We start from the raw sequence: 21,921 nt of genomic DNA, 5'->3' as shown, positions 1-21,921 counted from the left end.
AGAGGGCACAGATAGAGTGGATGTGGAGTGGATGTTTCCTATAGTGAGGGAGTCTAGGACCAGAGGGCACAGATAGAGTGGATGTGGAAAGGATGTTTCCTATAGTGGAGGAGTCTAGGACCAGAGGAGACAGATAGAGTGGATGTGGAGAGGGTGTTTCCTATAGTGGAGGAGTCTAGGACCAGAGGGCACAGATAGAGTGGATGTGGAGAGGATGTTTCCTATAGTGGGGGTAGTCTAGGACCAGAGGACACAGATAGAGTGGATGTGGAGAGAATGTTTCCTATAGTGGGGGAGTCTCGGACCAGAGGACACAGATAGAGTGGATGTGGAGAGGATGTTTCCTGCAGTGGGGGAGTCTCGGACCAGAGGACACAGATAGAGTGGATGAAGAGAGGATGTTTCCTATAGTGGGGCGTCTAGGACCAGAGGACACAGATAGAGTGGATGTGGAGAGGGGGGAAAAAGAGGAGAGCGGTAGTGATAGGGGACTGGATAGCTAGAGGTGCAGATGGGAGGTTCTGTGGTCGTGACAGAGAATCCAGGATGGTTTGTTGCCTCCCAGGTGCCAGGGTCAAGGATGTCTCTGATCGATTGCATGACATTCTGAAGTGGGAGGGTGACCAGCCAGATGTCGCGATACACATAGGTACCAATGACATAGCAAGGAAGAGTGAAGAGGTCCTGGACAGTGAGTATAGAGAGCTTGGTAGGAAGTTGAAAAGCAGGACCTCAAGGGTGGTAATCTCAGGATTGCTACCTGTGCTAGGTGCCAGTGAGGGTAGGAATAGGATGCTCTGGAGGAGGAACAAGTGGCTGAGGAACTGGTGTAGGGGGCAGGGTTTCAGATTTCAGGATCATTGGGACCTCTTCTGGGGCAGGTGGGACCTGTACAAGAGAGGCGGGTTACACTTGAACCACAGGGGGGACCAATATCCTTTCAGGGAGGTTTGTTAGTGCTATTGGGGAGGCTTTAAACTAGTTTTGCAGGGGGATGGGAACCAGAGTGCCAGAGCTGACAGTGTGGCTGGGGTGAAAATAAATGATATTGAAAGTTTAAGCAAATCCGCTGATAGAAAGGTTGTGAGTGGTGGTAAAAATCTTCTGAGGTGTATATATTTCAATGCTAGGAGTATTGCGGGGAAGGCGGATGAGTTGAGGGCGTGGATTGACACGTGGAATTATGATGCTGTAGCAATTAGTGAAACTTGGCTACAGGAGGGGCAGGACTGGCAGGTTAACATCCAGGGTTCCGATGTTTCAGATGTGATCGAGGCAGAGAAATGAAAGGTGGGGGAGTAGCATTGCTTGTTAGGGAAAATATTACAGCAGTGCTCAGGCAGGACAGATTAGAGGGCTTGTCTACTGAGTCCTTATGGGTGGAGCTGAGAAATAGGAAAGGTATGGCCACATTAGTGGGATTGTATTACAGACCACCCAATAGTCAACGAGACTTGGAAGAGCAAATCTGCAGAGAGATAGCAGGCAACTGCAGGAAACATAAAGTTGTGGTGGTAGGGGATTTTAATTTTCCATACATTGATTGGGACTCCTATACTGTTAGGGTCGAGATGGTTTAGAGTTTGTAAAATGTGTTCAGGAAAGTTTTCTAAATCAATATATAGAGGGACCAACTAGAGGGAATGCAATATTGGATCTCCTGTTAGAAAACGAATCAGGGTAAGTGACGGAAGTCTGTGTAGGGGAGCACTTTGGTTCCAGTGATCATAACACCATTAGTTTCAATTTGATCATGGACAAGGATAGATCTGGTCCTAGGGTTGAGGTTCTGAACTGGAAGAAGGCTAAATTTGAAGAAATGAGAAAGGATCTAAAAAGCATGGATTGGGACAGGTTGTTCTCTGGCAAAGATGTGATTGGTAGGTGGGAAGCCTTCAAAGGGGAAATTTTGAGAGTGCAGAGTTTGTATGTTCCTGTCAGGATTAAAGGCAAATTGAATAGGAATAAGGAACCTTGGTTCTCAAGGGATATTGCAACTCTGATAAAGAAGAAGAGGGAGTTGTATGAAATGTATAGGAAACGGGGTAAATCAGGTGCTTGAGGAGTATAAGAAGTGCAAGAAAATACTTAAGAAAGAAATCAGGAGGGCTAAAAGAAGATATGAGGTTGCCTTGGCAGTCAAAGTGAAGGATAATCCAAAGAGCTTTTACAAGTATATTATGAGCAAAAGGATTGTAAGGGATAAAATTGGTCCTCTTGAAGATCAGAGTGGTCAGCTTTGTGCGGAACCAAAGGAAATGGGGGAGATCTTAAATAGGTTTTTTGCGTCTGTATTTACTAAGGAAGCTGGCATGAAATCCATGGAATTGAGGGAATCAAGTAGTGAGATCATGGAAACTGTACAGATTGAAAAGGAGGAGGTGCTTGCTGTCTTGAGGAAAATTAAAGTGGATAAATCCCCGGAACCTGACAGGGTGTTCCCTCGGACCTTGAAGGAGACTAGTGTTGAAATTGCGGGGGCCCTGGCAGAAATATTTAAAATGTCGCTGTCTACAAGTGAAGTGCCGGAGGATTGGAGAGTGGCTCATGTTGTTCCGTTGTTCAAAAAAGGATCGAAAAGTAATCCGGGAATTTATAGGCCAGTAAGTTTAACGTCAGTAGTAGGTAAGTTATTGGAGGGAGTACTAAGAGACAGAATCTACAAGCATTTGGATAGACAGGGGCTTATTAGGGAGAGTCAACATGGCTTTGTGCGTGGTAGGTCATGTTTGACCAATCTGTTGGAGTTTTTCGAGGAGGTTACCAGGAAAGTGGATGAAGAGAAGGCAGTGGATATTGTCTACATGGACTTCAGTAAGGCCTTTGACAAGGTCCTGCATGGGAGGTTAGTTTGGAAAATTCAGTCGCTAGGTATACATGGAGAGGTGGTAAATTGGATTGGACATTGGCTCAATGGAAGAAGCCAAAGAGTGGTATTAGGGAATTGCTTCTCCGAGTGGAGGCCTGTGACTAGTGGTGTGCCACAGGGATCAGTGCTGGGTCCATTGTTATTTGTCATCTATATCAATGATCTGGATGATAATGTGGTAAATTGGATCAGCAAGTTTGCTGATGATACAAAGATTGGAGGTGTAGTAGACAGTGAGGAAGGTTTTCAGAGCCTGCAGAGGGACTTGGACCAGCTGGAAAAATGGGCTGAAACATGGCAGATGGAGTTTAATACTGACAAGTGTGAGGTATTGCACGTTGGAAGGACAAACCAACGTAGAACATACAGGGTTAATGGTAAGGCACTGAGGAGTGCAGTGGAACAGAGGGATCTGGGAGTACCGATACAAAGTTCCCTAAAAGTGTCGTCACAGGTAGATAGAGTCGTAAAGAGAGCTTTTGGTACATTGGCCTTTTAATCGAAGTATTGAGTATAAGAGCTGGAATGTAATGATGAGGTTGTATAAGGCATTGGTGAGGCCGAATCTGGAGTATTGTGTTCAGTTTTGGTCACCAAATTACAGGGAGGATATAAATAAGGTTGAAAGAGTGCAGAGAAGGTTTACAAGGATGTTGCCGGGACTTGAGAAACTCAGTTACAGAGAAAGGTTGAATAGGTTAGGACTTTATTCCCTGGAGCGTAGAAGAATGAGGGGAGATTTGATAGAGGTATATAAAATTATGATGGGTATAGATAGAGTGAATGCAAGCAGGCTTTTTCCACTGAGGCAAGGGGAGAAAAAAACCAGAGGACATGGGTTAAGGGTGAGGGGGGAAAAGTTTAAAGGGAACATTAGAGGGGGCTTCTTGAGTGGTGGGATTATGGAATGAGCTGCCAGACGAGGTGGTAAATGCGGGTTCTTTTTTAACGTTTAAGAATAAATTGGACAGATACATGGATGGGAGGTGTATGGAGGGATATGGTCCGTGTGCAGGTCAGTGGGACCAGGCAGAAAATGGTTCGGCACAGCCAAGAAGGGCCTGTTTCTGAGCTGTAGTTTCTATGGTTCTATGGTTTCCTATAGTGGAGGAGTCTAGGACCAGAGGACACAGATAGAGTGGATGTGGAGAGGATGTTTCCTATAGTGGGGGAGTCTGGGACCAGAGGACACAGATAGAGTGGATGTGGAGAGGATGTTTCCTGCAGTGGGGGAGTCTAGGACCAGAGGGCACAGATAGAGTGGACGTGGAGAGGATGTTTCCTGCAGTGGGGGAGTCCAGGACCAGAGGACACAGACAGAGTGGATGCGGAGAGGGTGTTTCCTATAGTGGGGGAGTCTAGGACCAGAGGACACAGATAGAGTGGATGTGGAGAGGATGTTTCCTATAGTGGGGGAGTCTGGGACCAGAGGACACAGATAGAGTGGATGTGGAGAGGATGTTTCCTGCAGTGGGGGAGTCTAGGACCAGAGGGCACAGATAGAGTGGACGTGGAGAGGATGTTTCCTGCAGTGGGGGAGTCTAGGACCAGAGGACACAGATAGAGTGGATGCGGAGAGGGTGTTTCCTGTAGTGGGGGAGTCTAGGACCAGAGGACACAGATAGAGTGGATGTGGAGAGGATGTTTCCTGCAGTGGGGGAGTCTAGGACCAGAGGGCACAGATAGAGTGGACGTGGAGAGGATGTTTCCTATAGTGGGGGAGTCTAGGACCAGAGGGCACAGATAGAGTGGATGTGGAGAGGATGTTTCCTATAGTGGGGGAGTCTCGGACCAGAGGACACGGATAGAGTGGATGTGGAGAGGATGTTTCCTATAGTGGGGGGAGTCTAGGACCAGAGGACACAGATAGAGTGGATGTGGAGAGGATGTTTCCTGTAGTGGGGGAGTCTAGGACCAGAGGACACAGATAGAGTGGATGCGGAGAGGGTGTTTCCTATGGTGGGGGAGTCTAGGACCAGAGGACACAGATAGAGTGGATGTGGAGAGGATGTTTCATTCATCCTTTCACATATCTGTTCTCTTCCATGGCAAACTTGCTCACACATGGGGCAGTGCACACACAAGCATGTGCACACTCTCTTTCTCACACACACTCTTGCATTCACACTCACTCTTGGTCTGTCATGCACACTCTCTCCCTCTCTCTCTCTGTCACGTGCACTCTCTCTCTCTCTGTTACAGTCACACTGTCTGTCTCTCTCTCTCTCTCTCTCCCTCTTTCTCTCTCTCTGTCACACTCCCTCTCTCTCTCACTCTCTCTCTCTCTCTCTCACACTCACTGTTTCCACCGGGAGGTTGCTTGACTTGGCCCGGTGCCTGACGAACTGGCTCAGTTACCATGGCAGCCTCCAGCACCCTGGCAGCTGACTCATTCACTCCTCATACAAGCAGAACTCTACAATGCGGAGGCCACAGGCCACTCGGCCCTTCACACGTTGCTCTGCCACTCAGCTGGATCACGGGCGATCTAATCTACCCCGATGTAGTACTTACTTTTAATTTTTGTCAGGGATACAGCTCGGTAACAGGCCCTGCTGGCTCAACGATCCACGTTGCCCGATTACACCCAATTAACCCACTAACCTGTATGTCTTTGGACTGTGGGAGGAAACCAAAGCACCCGGAGGAAACCCGCATGGTACAGTCACGTACAAACTCCTCGTGGACAGTAGCGGGAATTGAACCGGGGTCGATGGAACATGGAACATAGAAATCTACAGCACATTACAGGCCCTTCGGCCCACAATGTTGTGCCAACGTGTAACCTACTCTAGAAACCGCCTAGAATTCCCCTGCTGCAGTAGAGCATAGGAATCTACCAATATCGAGGAGCCTATTGGAATCATGGAACCAGGACCGTTAGACCCACTTGTCCACGCTGACTCTGATGCCTTCTGAAGCCCGTCTCCCCTGCTACGGAGTTAGACCATCACCGGCAGTCTGACAGAGTCCTCTGCCCTGGCCTGGTCTTTCAAGCCTGGGTGTAGCCCATCCTTGGCAAAGACCCTTCCTCTTCCCCAGGACCATATAACCATATAACAATTACAGCACAGAAACAGGCCATCTCGGCCCTTCTAGTCCGTGCCGAATGCTTAGTCCCACCAACCTGCACTCAGCCCATAACCCTCCATTCCTTTCCTGTCCATATATCTATCCAATTTAACTTTAAACGACAACATCGAACCTGCCTCAACCACTTCTGCTGGAAGCTCGTTCCACACAGCTACCACTCTCTGAGTAAAGAAGTTCCCCCTCGTGTTACCCCTAAACTTTTGCCCTTTAACTCTCAACTCATGTCCTCTTGTTTGAATCTCCCCCACTCTCAATGGAAAAAGCCTATCCACATCAACTCTATCAATCCCCCTCATAATTTTAAACACCTCTATCAAGCCCCTCCTCAACCTTCTACGCCGCAAAGAATAAAGACCTAACTTGTTCAACCTTTCTCTGTAACTTAGGAGATGAAACCCAGGCAACATTTTAGTAAACCTCCTCTGTGCTCTCTCAATTTTATTGACATCTTTCCTATAATTCGGTGACAAGGTCCTTGGAGCCTCTGTCGCCCTGGGTTTGTACGGGATGGGATTGCCAGGCCCCTGCCCAACTTTTCCGCTTTCACAGCCAGGCTTGGGAGCTGGCCACGGCAGACCTGATGCCTATCTCCGCTAATCCCACTTGCCCGCTGTTGGGCAGTGTCCCTCAGCCCTTCTCCTGTCTAAGTGCCTTTCAAACACTCACACTGTTTCTCTCTGGTCTAGGCATTCACCAGCCTCCATGTTGAAAGGTCCTCAGATCTTTCAATCTCTCTCCTCTCACCTGAACTCCGTGCTCTCTGGCGCAGAACAGACTTGATGGGCCAAACGGCCCAGTTCTGCTCCTATCTCTTGTGGTCTGTGGACTTGAAGGAACAAGTTACAGCGAGGGGCCAGACAGGCTGGAACATTATTCCCCAGAGCCTAGGAGACAGAGACATGATCATATTGTTTCTCTCTCGTCTTGCCGAAGGGTCTCGGCCGGAAAGGTTGACTGTGCTCTTTTCCATGGACGCTGCCTGGCCTGCTGAGTTCCCCCAGCATCCTATGTGCGTCGCTAACCATATCGTTTTATCGTTCGTTATCTGCCGTGTCGTATGACATGGGCAATCACGGTCTTTCCATGACCATGATTGTTCTTGGCAAATTTTCCTACAGAAGTGGTTTGCCATCGCGTTCTTCTGGGCAGTGACTTTACAAGATGGGTGACCCCAGCCATTATCAGTACTCTTCAGAGATTGTCTGCCTGGCGTCAGTGGTCACATCACCAGGACTTGTGATCTGCACCGGCTACTCGTACGACCGTCCACCACCTGATCCCACGGTTTCACATGACCCTGATCGGGGGCTAAGCAGGTGCTACACCTTGCCCGAGGGTGACCTGCAGGCTAGCGGAGGGAAGGAGCGCCTCACACCTCCTCTGGTAGAGACGCATCTCCACCCTGCCACACCATAAGTGACCTTATAGAACTGTGTAAAATCATGAGGGGTCAGATGCTCAGTTTTCTCCCCAGGGTTGGGGGATCAAGAACTAGAGGGCACGGGTTTACAGTGAGGGGGAGAAGATTAAATAGGAACCTGAGGGGCAACTTTTATCTCACAAAAAGTGATACCTATCTGGAATAAGTTGCCGGAGGAAGTGGTTGGGGCCGGTATATTATCAAATTGTAAAAGACAGTTGGACAATTCAAAGTTCAAAGTAAATTTTATTATCAGGATACATGCATGTCACAATACACATCACTGAGTTTTATTTTCCTCCGGGCATCCTTAGTAAATCTACAGGATCAGTGAAAGATCAACCAGAGTGCAGAAGACAACAATCTGTGTAAATGCCAATATAAATAAATAGCATTAAATAATAAGAGCATGAAATAACAAGACAGAGTGTCCTTAAGGTATGACCATCAGTTGTGGGAACATCTCAATAGGTGAGTGTAGTTACCCCCTTTTGTTCAAGAGCCTGATGGTTGAGGGGTAGTGACTGTTCCTGAACCTGGTGGTGTGGGTCCTGAGGCTCCTGTACCTCCTTCCTGATGGCTGAGGGGGTAATAACTGTTCCTGAACCTGGTGGTGTGGGTCCTGAGGCTCCTGTGCCTCCTTCCTGATGGTTGAGGGGTAATAACTGTTCCTGAACCTGGTGGTGTGGGTCCTGAGGCTCCTGTACCTCCTTCATGATGGCAGCAGTGAGAAGAGAGCATGACCTGGGTGGCGAGGATCTCCGATGATGGAGAGCTATAGGAAGGATGTGGAAGCATTGGATAGGGTACAAAGGAGATTTACCAGGATGCTGCCTGGTTTAGAGAGTATGCATTATGATCAGAGATTAAGGGAGCTAGGGCTTTACTCTTTGGAGAGAAGGAGGATGAGAGGAGACATGATAGAGGTGTACAAGATAATAAGAGGAATAGATAGAGTGGATAGCCAGCGCCTCTTCCCCAGGGCACCACTGCTCAATACAAGAGGACATGGCTTTAAGGTAAGGGGTGGGAAGTTCAAGGGGGATATTAGAGGAAGGTTTTTTACTCAGAGAGTGGTTGGTGCGTGGAATGCACTGCCTGAGTCAGTGGTGGAGGCAGATACACTAGTGAAGTTTAAGAGACTACTAGACAGGTATATGGAGGAATCTAAGGCGGGGGCTTATATGGGAGGCAGGGTTTGAGGGTCGGCATAACATTGTGGGCAGAAGGGCCTGTACTGTGCTGTACTGTTCTATGTTCTATGATGCTTTCCTCTGACAGTGTTTCATGTCGATGTGTTCATTGGTGGGGAGGGTTTTACCTGTGATGGACTGGGCCAAATCCACTACCTTTTGTAGGGTTTTCTGTTCCAGACCAGACCGTGGTGCAGCCAGTCAGCACACTCTCCACCACACAGTTTGTCAAAGCTGTAGATGTCACGCAGAATCTCTGCAGAGACCCGAGGAGCCTGAGGCACTGCTGTGCTGTCTTTGTAATTGCACTTAACTTGAGAGGGACGCGGATAGGAAAGGTTTTAAGCGGCATGGTCCAAGCTCTGACAAGTGGGTTTAGGTTGGATGGGGCATCTTGGTCAGCAGGGGCCAGATGGGCTGAAGGGCCTGTCTCTATGCTGAAGTGATCTATAAATCTCTAACGTTAGACTCCCCTGACTCGCTAAGTCTTATAAACCCTGCTGAGGTCACCAGTCGGCACCCAACGAGAACAAAACAGCTAATTTAACGTCCTGTAACCAGAGTCTCCACTCTGGGCACTGTCCAGGTGTATACGCACTCTCACAGTCGTTGTCACGCCCCTCCTGAGATCTGGTGACAAGATCCACCAGATTTGTACGGTGTAACAAATACTGTGTACAACTCGGGTTCCTTAAGGTTGTCACAGCCCGTGGAGGTGGTGGGTATTTTTTTAAGGAATGTTGTGTGCGAATGAGGTTCCTACAGGTTCTTATAACTGGGGGAGGTAATGGGGACGAGCTCCCACTACCGATTAATTACTCCCAATGACGTGCATCTCAAATAGCCTCTGACATCCAAGTCCAGCTCCTGCCCTTCGAGTGTGGCTAAGCTGTTAAGCCTGGCGGAACTGTTCCTACTGACAGGAGAAGGGGCAAAGGCAGGTCAATGGCACCTTAGAACCAGTCGATTTGGGCAGGTATGATTGGCAACTCATCTAGGAGAAGCAAAACTCTGATCTCAGACCTCTGCTACCTTGGGGCTGTTTTGCAATGTGATGTTCAGATTTCCAATTTTCAAGTTCCAGTTTAATTTCCCTTCAACCGTACACATGTACACAGCCAAACAGAACAGCGCTCCTCTGGCCTGAGTGGCAAAGCACAAGAGCTAACAGCCACCCACAGCATGTATTCACCAATGAGAGGGAACTTGATGATGGTGAGGACAATATGAGAGAGGTTGATGTTCTGGAGCATGTTGATATTAAGGGAGAGGAGGTGTTGGAGTTGTTAAAATACATTAGGACAGATAAGGCCCCGGGGCCTGACGGAATATTCCCCAGGCTGCTCCACGAGGCGAGGGTAGAGATTGCTGAGCCTCTGGCTAGGATCTTTATGTCCTCGTTGTCCACGGGAATGGTACCGGAGGATTGGAGGGAGGCGAATATTGTCCCCTTGTTCAAAAAAGGTAGTAGGGGTAGTCCGGGTAATTATAGACCAGTGAGCCTTACGTCTGTGGTGGGAAAGCTGTTGGAAAAGATTCTTAGAGATAGGATCTATAGGCATTTAGAGAATCATGGTCTGATCAGGAACAGTCAGCATGGCTTTGTGAAGGGCAGATCGTGTCTAACAAGCCTGATAGAGTTCTTTGAGGTGGTGACCAGGCATATAGATGAGGGTAGTGCAGTGGATGTGATCTATGTGGATTTTAGTAAGGCATTTGACAAGGTTCCACACGGTAGGCTTATTCAGAAAGTTAGAAGGCATGGGATCCAGGGAAGTTTGACCAGGTGGATTCAAAATTGGCTTGCCTGCAGAAGGCAGAGGGTGGTGGTGGAGGGAGTACATTCAGATTGGAGGATTGTGACTAGTGGTGTCCCACAAGGATCTGTTCTGGGACCTCGACTTTTCGTGATTTTTATTAACGACCTGGATGTGGGGGTAGAAGGGTGGGTTGGCAAGTTTGCAGACGACACAAAGGTTGGTGGTCTTGTAGATAGTGTAGAGGATTGTCAAAGATTGCAGAGAGACATTGATAGGATGCAGAAGTGGGCTGAGAAATGGCAGATGGAGTTCAACCCGGAGAAGTGTGAGGTGGTACACTTTGGAAGGACAAACTCCAAGGCAGAGTACAAAGTAAATGGCAGGATACTTGGTAGTGTGGAGGAGCAGAGGGATCTCGGGGTACATGTCCACAGATCCCTGAAAGTTGCCTCACGGGTGGATAGGGTAGTTAAGAAAGCTTATGGGGTGTTAGCTTTCATAAGTTGAGGGATAGAGTTTAAGAGTCGCGATGTAATGATGCAGCTCTATAAAACTCTGGTTAGGCCACACTTGGAGTACTGTGTCCAGCTCTGGTCACCTCACTATAGGAAGGATGTGGAAGCATTGGAAAAGGTACAGAGGAGATTTACCAGGATGCTGCCTGGTTTAGAAAGTATGCATTATGATCAGAGATTAAGGGAGCTAGGGCTTTACTCTTTGGAGGGAAGGAGGATGAGAGGAGACATGATAGAGGTGTACAAGATAATAAGAGGAATAGATAGAGTGGATAGCCAGCGCCTTTTCCCCAGGGCACCACTGCTCAATACAAGAGGACATGGCTTTAAGGTAAGGGGTGGGAAGTTCAAGGGGGATATTAGAGGAAGGTTTTTTACTCAGAGAGTGGTTGGTGCGTGGAATGCACTGCCTGAGTCAGTGGTGGAGGCAGATAAGCTAGTGAAGTTTAAGAGACTACTAGACAGGTATATGGAGGAATCTAAGGTGGGGGCTTATATGGGAGGCAGGGTTTGAGAGTCGGCACAACATTCCCTGTACTATTCTATGTTCTATAATTATGACAGCAGGAAATCATACTAGCACAAGTCTTGAAAGTTGTGGCCTGAAAAGTGATAGTGCACGAGATGTTGTCCTGGAGCCATGTTTCCGCAAGATCAAGCCCGCAGCAGTTCTTCATCTCACCATAGTGCAGCCACAGGCTAATGCAGTCTAGCTCCTCTTCCCAGTTGTTACACTCAGTACCTTGGCCACTGCAGGCCAGACACACTCTTCACTTCCCCATCTATCTGTGTCACCATCTTCAACGAGTTATGACATCTGCCGCACAGAAACAGGCCTCTCTGCCCGTCTAGTCCATGTGAACTCTTATACTGTCTTGTCCCATCAAACCGTACCAGGACCATAACCCTCCACACCCCTTCCACCCATGTACCAATCCAAACTTTTCTGAAGAGTTGAAATCAAACCTGCATCTCCCCCCCCCCCCCCACTTCCACTGGCAACTCGTTCCACACTCTCACCACCCTCTGAATGAAGAAGTTCCCCTTAAACATTTCACCTTTCACCCTTCACCCATGACCTCTGGTTGTAGTCACACCCAACCTCAGTGTAAAAAGCCTGCTTGCATTTACCCTGTCTATACCCCCCCCCCATAATTTTTTATTAAAAATTTAAGTACCCCTCTATTATATCTCCCCTCAATCATCTGTGTTCTGGGGATTGAAGTCCCAATCTATTCAACCGTTCCGTGTAACTCAAGTGCTGGCAACGTCCTAGTAAATTTTCTCGGCACTCTTTCAATCTTAGTGACATCTTCCCTGTAGGTAGGTGACCAGACCTGTATGCAATGCTCAAAACTTGGATTTGTATTTCTTACTTTCCTGTATATGCCCGCAAGAAAATGAATCCCAACGTTGTGTAACCCTGAGGTTCTGTCAGCTGAGTAAGTCTAGGGAAGACCATCTCTGGCCCCACCAAATGTGTGAAATCTGAGGTGCCAAACCTCCCGTTTGTATGGACGCTGCGCGATGTGTCACCTTGTACCACGAAACAACAGACAGTACACCATATGCAATTGAACGATTTGGCTTTATAATTCTTATTTTGACTAGAGGGTGAGTGAAGAAAAACATAAAGAAAAGGGTCCATTTTAGTGAAACACTCCAGTGTGCACAAGTTGGAGCTCACGGTTTCCCCTCCACTGGTCCTCCACCCCCAGGCTTCGTCGACTCCCTGCCCCACTCCAAGACCACTCCTTCCTGCTGTCTGCGACCTCTCCTTTCCGATATCTTCTCTCTCCATCTTCTGACGAACAAAAGACCCAGATCACCTCGGTCTCAGGCACACAACAAGAAAAAAAACACTCCCCTCGTTGGATGGCACACATTCCAAAGCCCCCGTTATCCCTAACCATAACCCAAAAGACCATGGCATTAGCAGTGATTCCTTTCCCTGGGTGTTGCAATTGTATATGGGTAACTTTGATAATTTACTTTGACATAGTTGCTACTGGGGTCGAATCTGAGTGTAGCAGAGTTCAACGTGACATTTGAATTGGAAGCGCCTTCTGTGTTTGCATGGTTTTTTTATTCAGTGACTTGTGTGGAAGGATAAACAGGTCCTGTTCAATGTCAGCTTTCCCAATTTCCTGCCATTTAAAAACAAAACCCTTTGCTTTTCTCCTTCAAACTCATGAGCTTGCCTGTTTCCACACTGTGCTCGGCCTGTGACGCCGTCCCTCCACTCAGTCGCCTTCTCCATATCCCCTTGGGCTATCTGTACGGCACCAAACGAAGAGGGAAGAAAGTCTGCAGAAAGTTGCAAACTCAGCCAGCACTCGCCTCCCCCAGCATGCAGGACACATTCAAATGGGCAGCATCCATCATTAAGGACCCCCACTCCCCCATCAAGGAGAAGATACAGGAGCCCAGAGACACACACTCAATGTTTTAGGAGTATTTTCTTCCCCTCAACCATCATGGACAATATATCCACGCATAACCGCCCCCCCTCCTGTTTTTTTCCTTTAGTTTTGCACAAACTTAATTTATTTTTTTATATACAGCACTATGCAAAAGTCTGAGACACATATACATAGGAACATGGAAAACCTCCAGCACAATACAGGCCCTTCGGCCCACAAAACTGTGCCGAGCATGTCGTTACCTTAGAAATTACCTGGGGTTACCCACAGCCCTCTATTTTTCTAAGCTCCATGTACCTATCCAGGAGTCTCTTAAAAGACCCTATCGTATCTGTCTCCACCACCGTCACCAGCAGCCAATTCCACACACTCACCACTCTGCGTAAATAAACTTACCCTGACATCTCCTCTGTACCTACTACCAAGCTCCTTAAAACTGTGCCCTTTCATGCTAGCCATTTCAGCCCTGGGGAAAAGCCTCTGACTATCCACATGATCAATGCCTCCCTTCATCTTATACACCTCTATCAGCTCACCTCTCATCCTCCGTCGCTCCAAGGAGAAAAGGCCGAGTTCACTCAACCTATTCTCATAAGGCATGTTCTCCAATCCAGACAACATCCTTGTAAATCTCCTCTGCACCCTTTCTATGGTTTTCATGTCCTTCCTGTAGTGAGGCAACCAGAACTGAGCACAGTACTCCAAGTGGGGTCTGACCAGGGTCCTATAGAGCTGCAACATTATCTCTCGGCTCCTAAACTCAATTCCACGATTGATGAAGGCCAATGCACCGTATGACTTCTTAACCACAGAGTCAACCTGCGCAGCTTTGAGTGTCCTATAGACTCGGACCCCAAGATCCCTCTGATCCTCCACACTGTCAAGAGTCTTACCACTGATGCTATATTCTGCCGTCATATTTGACCTCCAAAATGAACCACCTCACACTTAACTGGGTTGAACTCCATCTGCCACTTCTCAGCCCAATTTTGCATCCTATCAATGTCCCGCTGTAACCTCTGACAGCCCCCCACACTATCCACAACACCGCTGAGGCACACCACTGGTCACCAACCTCCATGCAGAATATGACCCGTCTACAACCACTCTTTGCCTTCTGTGGGCAGGCCGGTTCTGGATCCACAAAGCAATGTCACCTTGGATCCCATGCCTCCTTGGTTTCTCAATAAGCATTGCATGGGGTACCTTATCAAATGTCTTGCCGAAATCCATATACACTGCATCTACTGCTCAACATTCATCAATGTGTTTAGTCACATCCTCAAAAAACTCAATCAGGCTCGTAAGACATGACATGACTTTGACAAAGCCATGCTGACTATTCTTAATCACATTATGCCTCTCCAAATGTTCATAAATCCTGCCTCTCGGGATCTTCTCCATCAACTTACCAACCACTGAAGTAAGACTCACTGGTCTATAATTTCCTGGGCTATCTCTACTCCCTTTCTTGAATAAAGGAATAATATCCACAACCTTCCAATACTCCAGAACCTCTCCCGTACTCATTGATGATGCAAAGATCATCACCAGAGGCTCAGCAATCTCCTCCCTCACCTCCCACAGTAGCCTGGGGTACATCTCATCCGGTCCTGGTGACTTATCCAACTTGATGCTTTCCAAAAGCTCTAGCGCATCCTCTTTCTTGATATCTACATACTCAAGGTTTTCACTCCACTGTGAGTCATCCCTACAATCGCCAAGATCCTTTTCTGTAGTGAATACTGAAGCAAAGTACTCATTAAATTCTTCTGCTATCTCCTCCGGTTCCATACACACTTTTCCATTGTCACACTTGATTCTTATTGGTTCACACTTGATGGTCTTATTCGCTCATGTCTTATTCTCTTGTTCTTCACATACTTGTAGAATGCCTTTGGGGTTTTCCTTAACTTAATCCTGTCCGCTAAGGCCTTCTCATGGCCCTTTCTGGCTCTCCTAATTTCATTCTTAAGCTCCTTCCTGCTGGCCTTATAATCTTCTACATTCCTGTCATTACCTAGTTTTTTGAACCTTTCATTAAACTCTTTTTTTCTTCTTTACTAGATTTACAACAGCCTTTGTACACCATGGTTTCTGTACCCTACCATCCTTTCCGTCTCATTGGAATGTACCTATGCAGAACTCCACGTAAATATCCCCTGAACATTTGCACATTTCTGCCGTACATTTCCCTGAGAACATCTGTTCCCAATTTATGCTTCCAAGTTCCTGCCTGATAGCCTCATATTTCCCCTTACTCCAATTAAATTCTTTCCTAACTTGTCTGTTCCTATCCCTCCCCAATGCTATGGTAAAGGAGATAGAATTGTGATCACTATCTCCAAAATGCTCTCCCACTGAGAGACCTAACACCTGATCAGGTTCATTTCCCAATACCAGATCAAGTACAGCCTCTCCTCTTGTCGGCTTATCTACATATTGTGTCAAGAAACCTTCCTGAACACACCTAACAAACTCCACCCGATCTAAGCCCCTCGCTCCAGGGAGATGCCAATCGATATTGGGGAAATTAAAATCTCCCATCACGGCAACTCTGTTATTATTACACCTTTCCAGAATCTGTCTCCCTATCTGCTCTTCAATGTCCCTGTTACTATTGGGTGGTCTATAAAAAACACCCAGTAGAGTTATTGGCCTCTTCCTGTTTCTAACTTCCACCCACAGAGACTCTGTAGACAACCCCTCCATGACTTCCTCCTTTTCTGCAGCCGTGACACTATCTCTGATCAGCAGTGCCACGACCTCACCCCTTTTACCTCCCTCCCTGTCCTTTCTGAAATATCTAAAGCCTGGCACTCGAAGTAACCATTCATGCCCCTGAGCCATCCAAGTTTCTGTAATGGCCACAGCAACATAGTTTCAGGTACTGATCCACGCTCTAAGCTCATGACTTTGTTCATGATGTTTCTTGCATTAAAATAGACATATCTCAAACCTTCGGTCTGAACGTATCCCTTCTCTATCAGCTGCCTATCCTCCCTCTCGCACTGTCTCCAAGCTTTCTCTATTTGTGAGCCAACCACCCCTTCCTCCGTCTCTTCAGTTCGGTTCCCCCCCCCCCCCCCCAGCAATACTAGTTTAAACTCTCCCCAGTAGCCTTAGCAAACCTCCCCGCCAGGATATTGGTCTCCCTGGGATTCAAGTGCAACCCGTCCTTTTTGTACAGGTCACATCTGCCCCAAAAAGAAGTCCCAATGATCCAGAAATCTGAATCCCTGCCCCTGCTCCAGTCCCTCAGCCACACATTTATACTCCACCTCATTCTATTCCTATACTAGGCACAGGCAGTAATCCAGAGATTACTACCTTTGTGGTCCTGCTTCTCAGCTTCCTTCCTAAATCCCTGTAGTCTGCTTTCAGGACCTCCTCCCTTTTCCTACCTATGTCATTGGTACCAATATGTACCACGGCCTCTGGCTGTTCTCCTTCCCACTTCAGGATATCGTGGACGTGATCTGAAACATCCCGGACCCTGGCACCTGGGAGGCAAACTACCATCCGTGCTTCTTTCTTGCATCCACAGAATCACCTGTCTGATCCTCTAACTATAGAGTCCCCTATCACTGCTGCCATCCTCTTCCTTTCCCGACCCTTCTGAGCCACAGGGCCAGACTCTGTGCCAGAGGCGCGGCTACTGTTTCTTCCCCCAAGTAGGCCGTTGCCCCTAACAGTACTCAAACAGGAGTACTTCTTGTTAAGGGGGACATCCTCTGGGGTACTCTCTGGTATCTGACTCTTGCCCTTCCCTCTCCTGACTGTTACCCGCTTGTCTGTCTCCCAAGGCCCCGGTGTGACTACCTGCCTATAGCTCCTCTCTATCACCTCCTCACTTTCCCTGACCAGACAAAGGTCATCGAGCTGCTTCTCCAGTTCCCTGACCCGGTCCCTAAGGAGCTGCAGCTCGATGCACCTGGCGCAGGTGTGGCCGTCCGGGAGGTTGGGAGTCTCCTGGACTTCCCTCATCTGACACCGCGCACAGATCGCCGGCCTCACACACGCATTCTTCCTGTCTGTATTCTACACAGGCAACCTACTTCACCTCAACCCACAATTGCCTAAGCCGTTGAGCCAAAGCCTTCCTACTCTGTCTCCCTCTACTCCGTCGCCCACTTCTCCATCCCCTGCTCGATAAAGCTGTCTCCTTTTAAACTCCTCCCGCTGTTCTAACCGGCTGACGTCCACGCCTCGATCAAACCGCTGAAGAAATACATAGCTAGGGTTCCTGAGACTTTTGCCCACGGTACTGTATTTGTCAACGTGGAGCAGAGAACGAGTTTGTAAACCTGGCGGGAACAAAGGATGCTGGGAACGGCGAGAGTGGAGCGCCGTGGGAGGGGTGTGGGGCAGGTGGCGGAGAAGGGGTGCCAGGGGCAGGGGGAGCGGAGGTGACGTGGGTACAGACACACCCAGCCCTAAGACACCAGGGGTCATTTAATTCCAAACAATTGGTTTATTGATCATTACAGAATGTCCCTCTGGTGCTCCCCTCTCCTTTTCCCTTTTCCCAACCATTCCCCTCTCCCTGTCCCCTTCCTGCTCTCAGTCCACAATAGAGACCCAGATCAGAATCAGGTTTATCATCACTGACACGTCATGAAATTTGTTTTTTTTTGTGTGGCAGCAGTACAGTGCAATACATAAAATTACTACAGTCAGCATCCGTCTGTCTGGAAGGACAATGGGTGATGATCATCACAGGTCTGGGTGGAAGGTCTGGAGATCCTGAGATACCCCAGTTGTCAAGATCCCCCTCTTGGCCTCACCAGTGTGGTGCGAAGGAAAGCTTATGAAGCCATACGTTTGTCACCAGCTCGTCCGCAGGAGCTGCCGGAAGGATGTTCGGTGACGTCCACTGGGGCTCCACTCCGGATTTGCTGTCTGGGTTCACCCCCGTAGCCTTTGTCTCTCCCCGAGGCTGCCCCACAGGGCAGTGGGGCTATTTACCCACAGCTGGGGGATCTGGTTCACGAGCACCAGGGCGTGTCCGCACACTGGTGGGCCTGCGTGCTACGTGGGCTGGGGCCGGACCTCCTCCCTGTCCCCTGTCGTTCACCCCGAGTCTGAGAGGAGTTCGGTTTCCGTGTGTCGCCGGCGAGGAGGCACGGCACGAAGTTTGCTGTTGGAGAGGCTGGGTACTGGCAGAGAGAGACCTACACATTCAGCTCTCCTGTTCATGAGACTGGCGGCCAGCTGTGAGAGCTGAAAGTGAGAGTGACAAGCACTACCCACAACACCACCACACCGTAACGCATCACAGCACCATAGGGCTGTGCAAAGGTCTTGGCCACCCTATAGATAAAATATCTAAGATTTTTGCACAGTACCGTATAAATGTCTTCCTGTAATTTATATTTTTGATTCTGTATTCACAAAACAACAAATTTCACAACGTCTACCAGCGACATTAAACCTGATTCCGACTCTTGCTTCCACACAAAATGCTGGAGGAGCTCAGCAGGGTGGCCTGCAGCGTCCCAGCAGTCGACATTTCGGGCCGAGATCCTCCATCAATCCTGGCGGGGGAGAGAAGCCCTGTCTGACGAAACCCCGACTGTGTACTCCTCTCCAGAGGTGCTGCCTGTCCTGCTGAGTCCCTCCGGCATCCTGCGCATGCTGCTGTGGCTCCCCGGCATCTGCTGAACCCGCTGGAGTTTACGTGTGTTCCCGCGTGGTGCTGTGTCGCTAGCTGAGAATGCCCTTTGTAGACGGGGACCAGGAGCAGAGTGGGAGCGAGTCCATGTACTCCTCTCCAGGGTGACGGTATATGCTGCCCACGGGTCGACTTTCAAGTCAATAAACGACAGGCTGGCAGCCGCACTGCTTCACGGGGTGAGCAGCAAACAACAGACCTTCACAGCAAAAGGCCTGAGGGCTTGTAACTGGAGGGGGGGGGGTTGGGGGTGGGTTCTGACAGTTGTGTGGGTGGGAGCCAGCTCCCTCTTGTAGCGATGTGTCGGCGTTGACAATAGGGGACGCCTCGAATCGAGTTCACAGCGTTCTTTAGAGGGAGGGAGAGCAGCCAGAGGTCGTGGTGCACGCCGGTGGGTCGGGAGGGTGACAAGGTCCTGCAGAGCGAGTTCAGGGAGTTGGGCGCTGGCGTAAAGGGTTGTGATCTACCCTCCTCATGTGCCAGTGAGGACGGAAGTAGAAAGATTGAAGTTCAAAGGGCAATTTAAAACAAGGTAGAGACAAGCGGAGCAGCCATTGTGTGATTGGACCAGTGTTAGAGTGGGGTGGCATAGCGCAGCCACGTACAGCTCACAATGTTATGCTGACTCTTAACCTAGTCTAATATAAATCTAACCCGTCCTTCCCACATAACCCTCCATTTTTCTATCATCCATGTGCCTGTCTTACAGTCTCTTAACTGTCCCTAATGTACCTGCCTCTCCCACCACCCCTGGCAGGGTGTTCCACACACCCACCACTCTGTGTGTATAAAAAAAACATACCTCTTTCATTCCCCCCTATAACTTTCCTCCAGTCACCTTAAAATTATAACCTTTCGTATTAACCATTTCCACCTGGGGGAAAAAGTCTCTGGCTGTCTACTCTATCTCTGCCTCTTATCATCTTGTACACCTCTATCAAGTCACCTCTTGTCCTCCTTCACTCCACAGCAAAGCCCACGTTCGTTCAACCTCCCTTCGGTATCAACAGCCAGGTTTAAAAACTTTTTATTTTATTCGGAGAGACAGCCTGGTAACAGGCCCTCCGGCCCAACGAGCCCGCGCCGCCCAATCACAGCCTCGTGACCAATTAACCTACGAAAGGCCAATTTATACTTCTGCGTCAAATCTACGCCGTAGTTACGATGTAACCCCGTACCCTACGCCGTAACCTGATGCGCACCTCCCCAAAAATGCAACTACGGGCCACGGCGTCGCAGACCGCAACAACTGTGATTGGTCGGCTTGGTAGCATCGCATTTCCTGCTATGCTGCAATAGCTTCCCATTGGGCGACTGAAGGGCAGGGAAGGAACTCTGGCTGCAATGCTTTCCGTAAAGCTTTACAGACCTCCGAAATTATGGAGGACCCTGTTCTCGACGCCAGTTTGTAGCTAGCTGCCACAGCCTGTTGACTTCCACCTGACGCTAACACTCGAATGGTGATTGCCAGTCACTGCGCGTACGCTGATGTGAACTAAATGGTTGGAGACGATGAACCAAATCGTCAAATCTACCTGCTGACATCCGAAAATATTTGAAATGCATTTCCTCGTCCATGTCTCTCAGTGGCCGGACAAGCACAGAAAATTCACCCTCCTTCCGTTTCAGTCGCCGTTGTCTGAAGTTCGAGTTTCTTCATGTTGAGTTTCAACACAGTGGCATAGAGACCCCACCGCCAACTCGCGTTTTGGCGGTGAATTGCAGCGCGACGCAGACACACCAACACACAGGTATAAATACTCATAACGGTGTAGGCTACTGCGCGGAAGTGTAGATCAGCCCTAACCGGTGCGTCTTTGGACTGTGGGAGGAAACCCACGTGGTCACGGGGAGAACGTACAAACTCCTTACAGTCAGCGCCGGGACTCAAACATGGGCCACTGGCTCTGTGAGAGAGTTGCTACCACGACACCCCAAAGTTTCTCACTCTAACATCAGCTTTCCAAGCCTGGGGAATACTCCTGAGCTGGTGTGGCGTTATAGCTGGAGTTCTAGCTGTTCCCAGCAGACTGGAGGTCGGCGTGGCAGTGCTGTGGTCAGCACAATGCTTTACAGTACCAGCGACCTGCGTTCAATCCCAACGCTGCCTGTAAGGAGCGTGTACGTTCTCCCCGCGACCGCCTGGGTTTCCTCCGGGTGATCTGGTTTCCTCCCACAGTCCGAAGATGTACCAGTTGGCAGGTTCTTTGGTGGTTGTAAATTGTGCCGTGACGAGGTCGGGGTTAAATCGGGGGTTTGCCGGGCAGCGAGGCTCGAAGGGCAGGAAGGGTCTATTATTCTGCCCTGTCTCACAATAAATAAAGGTATTTACATCCGACCCTCCGTTCAGTTTCAGACCAGAGGTGCCTTTGGCTACGTCCTGCCGATCGTTTCCTTTCTACTCGCCTGGCTGGAGACCTGGTTCCTTGATTTCAAGGTCCTGATCCAAGAGGCGGAGGATGAGAGATGTAAGTGAACGCCAGATGCAATGGCGCTGCTTCGCTGCTCTGCCCCGCCCCGTTCCCGCGTGGGGCTGCAGTCGGTCGCCGCTCGCACCCGACTGGTAACCTCACCTTTGGAGAGGGCAGGCCAGGGTTCCTGCTTCTCGGCAAGGAGCTTCGTTTGTTTGGAACCCACATCCTACGACGCCTGCCCAAATTGTGACCATAAGATATGGGAGCAGAATTAGGCCGTTTGGCCCATCGAGCCTGCTGCACCATTTCATCATGGCTGATCCAATTTCCCTCTCAGCCCCAATCTCCTGCCTTCTCCCCATATCTGTTCATAGGCACTGACTAACCAAGAATCTATCAAATTCTGCCTGAAATATACCCAGTGATTTGGCCTCCACAGCCGCCTGTGGAAACGAATTCCACAGATTCACCACCCTCTGGCCACCGACAATCCAAAGTTCAAAGTCAGTTTTATGAGCAAAGTGCATATACAGCCCTCCCTGAGGTTCATTTTCCTGCGG

The 21,921-nt window shown here is 49.0% G+C and overlaps 1 protein-coding gene across 1 annotated transcript in view; it reads left to right on the top strand.

Moving 5' to 3' along the window:
- LOC140191835 (STARD3 N-terminal-like protein) overlaps window positions 1–21,921 on the top strand; it is a 100,243-nt gene that overhangs the window by 51,018 nt on the left and 27,304 nt on the right. Inside the window, exon 6 of the mRNA XM_072249621.1 lies at window positions 21,298–21,415. Within this exon, the coding sequence (XP_072105722.1) occupies window positions 21,298–21,415 (118 nt within the window). The remainder of the gene's footprint in view (window positions 1–21,297; window positions 21,416–21,921) is intronic.

Source organism: Mobula birostris, chromosome X (assembly GCF_030028105.1).
Source record: "Mobula birostris isolate sMobBir1 chromosome X, sMobBir1.hap1, whole genome shotgun sequence".
Taxonomy (NCBI): Eukaryota; Metazoa; Chordata; class Chondrichthyes; order Myliobatiformes; family Myliobatidae; genus Mobula; species Mobula birostris.
Note: the sequence above shows the minus strand (reverse complement) of the source record. Positions and strands in the feature narration are given on the sequence as shown.